This window comes from Priapulus caudatus, unplaced genomic scaffold (genome assembly GCF_000485595.1).
Source record: "Priapulus caudatus unplaced genomic scaffold, Priapulus_caudatus-5.0.1 Scaffold1827, whole genome shotgun sequence".
NCBI classification, from domain to species: Eukaryota; Metazoa; Priapulida; class Priapulimorpha; order Priapulimorphida; family Priapulidae; genus Priapulus; species Priapulus caudatus.
In genome coordinates this window covers 86,805-91,535 of record NW_014578888.1, presented here as the reverse complement: position 1 = coordinate 91,535, position 4,731 = coordinate 86,805, and the positions used below count along the sequence as shown (strand labels likewise).

General features: G+C 43.4%; 1 protein-coding gene across 1 annotated transcript in view; it reads left to right on the top strand.

The window, feature by feature from the left end:
* Positions 1 to 214: 214 nt before the first annotated feature.
* The window catches only part of LOC106817685, a gene marked incomplete at its 5' end in the record, with an annotated part of 11,407 nt that continues 6,890 nt past the window's right edge, over positions 215 to 4,731 (top strand). Inside the window, 2 exon segments of the mRNA XM_014822371.1 lie at positions 215 to 449; positions 1,899 to 2,069. Coding sequence (XP_014677857.1) covers positions 215 to 449; positions 1,899 to 2,069 — 406 coding nt within the window.

Here is a 4,731-nt window from a genome sequence, read left to right as displayed (position 1 = left end):
CTCTCTCTCTCTCTCTCTCTCTCTCTCTCTCTCTCTCTCTCTCTCTCTGTGTCTCTCTGTCTCACATATACACTCTCTCTAACTCTCCCTCCCTCCCTCCCCCTCCCCCTTCCCCCCTTCTCTCTCTATCTCACTCCAGAACTCCTTCTTTCCTTCTTTCTCTCTCTCTCTCTCTCTCTCTCATCTCTCTCGTTCTCGCTCTCTCTACTTGCAGATAACTCGCATCGAGTTTGTCCATTCCAAGCGTCTCATCTATCGCGACGTGAAGCCAGAGAACTTCCTCATCGGCCGGCAGGCGACGAAGCGCGAGCGGCTGCTGCAGGTCGTCGACTTTGGCCTCGCGAAGGAGTACATCGACCCGGAGACGTGCAAGCACATCCCCTACCGCGAGCACAAGAGCCTCACGGGCACCGCGCGCTACATGAGCATCAACACACATCTAGGAAAAGGTGCGAGAGCCAGAGAGGTAGCAGGTAGAGGCTACACACGACGCGGCAGTGGCTGCTGATGATGGTGGTGGTGATCATGATGATGATGATGTTAATGACGCTGTTGTTGTTGCTGCTGCTGGTGGTTCGGGGTGGTTGTCGGCGACGTTGGTTACGCTAGTATTATGATATTTCGTACAAAATTTTCTAAATGTCAGGGGCCCGTTGTCAGAAACATCGTAAAGTTAATGCTAACGTTAACGCTAAGATAACACTTACGACTAATGTTAATGTACGCGAGGAGCGTTGACAGAAACACATCGCAGCTATTAGAAAACTTACGATAACAGGAACTTCATCACAAGGCTGCTGATTGGATGAGAATCGATCACAAAATTCAAAATCATAAACATTTATTGTACATCACAGTAATTTATGCATATTATGATGGCTAACTACATATAAATAATATTTGATGAAAAACGACGAGGTCATGAATTTATTCTGCACAACAAGACAAATTCTCACACTGTAACGCGAGATGCGAGAGTCGTGGCAAGCGTGGCAAACCTTTAAAACAAGAGAACACATGCCATACGCCATTTGTAAATGTATTGTTTTGTTTTATTAGCGGTAGATAATTAATGATTTTGACATGTTTTTCAAGAAAAACACACATTTTATTCATTATTATACAATATAATATCACTATAATTGTAATTCGTAGTGTAAATGTGATATTTTCAACTTAATATTAAAGTTACGAGAGGGTCTGGGCTCTCGTAATGTTAAGAGGATATTTGCGAGGAGTTTTTGTTCTCGTAACATTACGATGTTTCAGTCAACGGTTAACGAGTGGAAGTTAATATGTTAAGACTAATGTTTCTGACAACGGGGCCCTGTGCATCGATCACAAGGCTCTGTGAGGGTAATCGCAAATACTTGACATTGTTCAATCGGCTGTGTGTGTTTACTTTGTTACCTCCGCCCAACGGAGTTGGAGGAGGTTATGTTTTCACTCTCGTGTGCGTGTGTTAGTGTATTCGTGTGTTTGCGCGATCGATATTAGCGCGTCAGAGAGCGAGCCAGCGCAGCGAACCAGTGAGCTTGTACATGTAAGCGAGCAGCAAGCCAGCAAGCCAGCGTGTACATGTCAGTATGCTGGCGTATATCGTGGCTTATTCGTGTGTTCGTCAGTCGTATGGCGTATGTCGCTGGCGGAGGTATGCACTCTCTGTGAGTGCACTCTGTCTACCGTATATGATCGCATAATAACTGCAAATTTGGCCTCAGATTTCAACCCTGTATTTGCTCTGCAGTTTATAAGTGCGCCATACAGTGAGGGGAAATATACTAGGCGCAATACTTGGTTACCCGATTCAAATTGAGGTGCGGCTTATAGGCGCCCGCAGTTATTACGCGATCATATACAGTAGTTATACATTGTGTTGTGTTGTGTTGCTGTTACAGAGCAGAGTAGAAGAGATGACTTGGAGGCACTAGGGCACATGTTCATTTATTTCCTGCGTGGAAGCTTGCCCTGGCAGGGCCTAAAGGCCGACACACTGAAAGAGCGCTACCAGAAGATAGGCGATACAAAGCGAGCCACTCCCATCGAAGACCTATGTGAATCCTACCCAGGTACACTTGCTGACCAAAACCATGATCAATTTAATTTAATACAATACTTGTATGCGCTAATGGGTGTATACAGTGCTATATACAATGGACAGGGACCCTCGTGCATGACAATGTAGGTGAGAAATTTCATTAACCTGCTATGATAGTAATAATATTAATAATAATAATAATAATAATAAATATTATTACTATTATTATTCATATTGTTGTTGTTGTTGTTGTTGTTGTTGTTGTTGTTGTTGTTGTTGTTGTTGTTGTTGTTGTTGTTGTTGTCATAATAATGTGCTGATAACAATGATTTTAGGTTGATAAAACATGTTACTTCCAATGAGATATTATCTGGAGTGTATAATAATAGAGGAGTATGACTCGCTCAAAACACAAGAAATTCAACATTTCTATGCCTTAATTTACTTATGATTTATTACGTGAAATCCAATAAAAATGACGTCAGAACTAGCGTTGTAAATCCAACTTGCCCACACACTTTACTTTGTATCGATACCGCTTCTTATTATGTAATTATAGCTGCGAACGTCAGACATGGTTTTGGTCATTGACATGATCAATTGGCGATCGTTTCCACGCGTTTGTGCGAACAAGAGGCAGCTTTCTCTGAGACTCCTGTTGGCGGGATTCAGCAGGGATTTGCAACTCGCAAATTCTCGCAAGATCACATGGTAAAAACTGCCAACACGAAAAGTTTTTACGGATTATTTTATATAACTGTATGCAATATGACATCTGTATATCTGCACTCGCAGCCGTGGCGCGGGTCAGAGCCAGCGATCAGAGCCCGCTACTAATTTGCGAGTTGCAAATCCCTGCCGAACCCTGCCAACAGGTGTCGCAGAGCGAGCTGCCTCTTGTTCCCGCAATCGCACGGAAATGATTGCCAATTTACCATGTCAATAACTAAAACCATGTCTGACGTTCGAAGCTATAACTACATAATAAGAAGCGGTATTGATACAAAGTAAAGTGTGAAGGCAGTTGGATGTACAATGCTAGTCCTGATTTCAGATTTATTGGGTTTCGTGTAAGAAATCATAGGTAAAATAAAGTATGGAAATGTTGAATTTCTTGTGTTTCGAGCAAGTCATACTCCTCTATTATTATACACTCGTAATAATATCACATAATATATATATATTATATACTAATCATAATGTCAAATAAAATTGCAACAGGCACAGATATTTCATGACCTGCTGCAAGCTAGCAGGCGCAGCAGCAAAAAAATTAGCGCACACCCGTCACAGTTAATGGTTTGCTTGGTATTAACGTACGTGTGTTACATGGCGAGGGAAAAATACAATACATGGTGTTTTCTTGCTTACAACCCTGAAGTCATTACTGGGTACAGTGTAAAAAACGATAGAGTCAAGCGATTGATGACGGTGTTGCACGTGCTGCCATCTATGGGAGAAGATTCAGTACCTCTGCAGGTGTACAATCATTTCTGAGTTTAACAACCCCCTTCATGTTTAAAACCATGCAGAGTCTTAATGTACCTGGGATTCCCCTTTATGTTATTGCCTTCGTGGGAACACTTGTCTCCCTCCCTGCTACAGTTCTACACACACCTCATACATGGTTTTATAACTATTTCCTCCCAACAGATATCGCTATGTCCCTAATGCACAGGTTTATACTGTTGATTTTATTTAATAGATTATTTATTATATTATTGAGATAGAAGAGAGAAGAGAGTATAGAGAGAGGAAGAGAGAGAGAGAGCGAGGGAGGAGGGAGGGAGGGAGGGAGGGAGCGAGGAGGGACAGGTAGAGATGAGAAGAGATGAGCAGAGAGAGAAGAGAGAGAGAGAGAAAAAAAAAAGGAGGGAGAGAGGGAGGTGAAGAGATAGTGAGAAATAGAGAGAAAGAGAGAAATGAGAGAGAGAAAGGAGAGGAGGAGCCGGGAGAAAAGAATAGAGCGAGAGAGAGCGAGAGGAGAGAGAGCAGAGAGACTAAGGCATGAAGGGAGAGGGGATGGAGGAAAGAGGGGAGCGGGAGATAGCAGTACGATGCGATGTCGATCGTTCGCTGTAGAGCTTTTACGATGAGAGAGACAGGAGATGCTGTGATATAGCGAGATGAGTTGAGAAGTGAGTAGCTGAGTGAGTGAGTGTGAGAGTAAGTGAGTGAGTGGTGAGTGAGGTGAGTTAGTAAGAAGAGAAGAGGAGAAGAGCGTGCGTGATGAAGACTGCAAAAGAGAGAGTGAGAGATGAATAAAGAGAGAGAGAGTAGAGAGAGAGAGAAGAGGAGTAGCGACTAGAAGAGAGAGCAGAGAGAGAGAGAATGAAGGAGACGTAGAGAGAGTAGGAGAGAGAGTGAGAAGAAAGAGGAAAAGATAAGAGAGAGATGAGAGAGAGAGAGAGAGAGATAGAGAGAATATATAAGGTGGAGATAAAGATGAGGAGGGAGAGAGGATAGTGTAGAAAGAGAGAGTAAAAGAGAGAAAGAGAGAAGAGAGAGAGGGGATCTAGAGGAGGGCGGGAGGTAGATGAAGGGATGAGAGGCGAGAGAGAGAGAGAGATAGGCAGAGAGAGGAGAGGAACGGGAGAGCGCAGAGGGAGATCGGAGAGGGAGATGAGCTGAGGGAGTAGGGAGAGAGAAGAAGAAATGGTTGATGATAGAGCGAGAGTGGAGTGAGTGAGTTG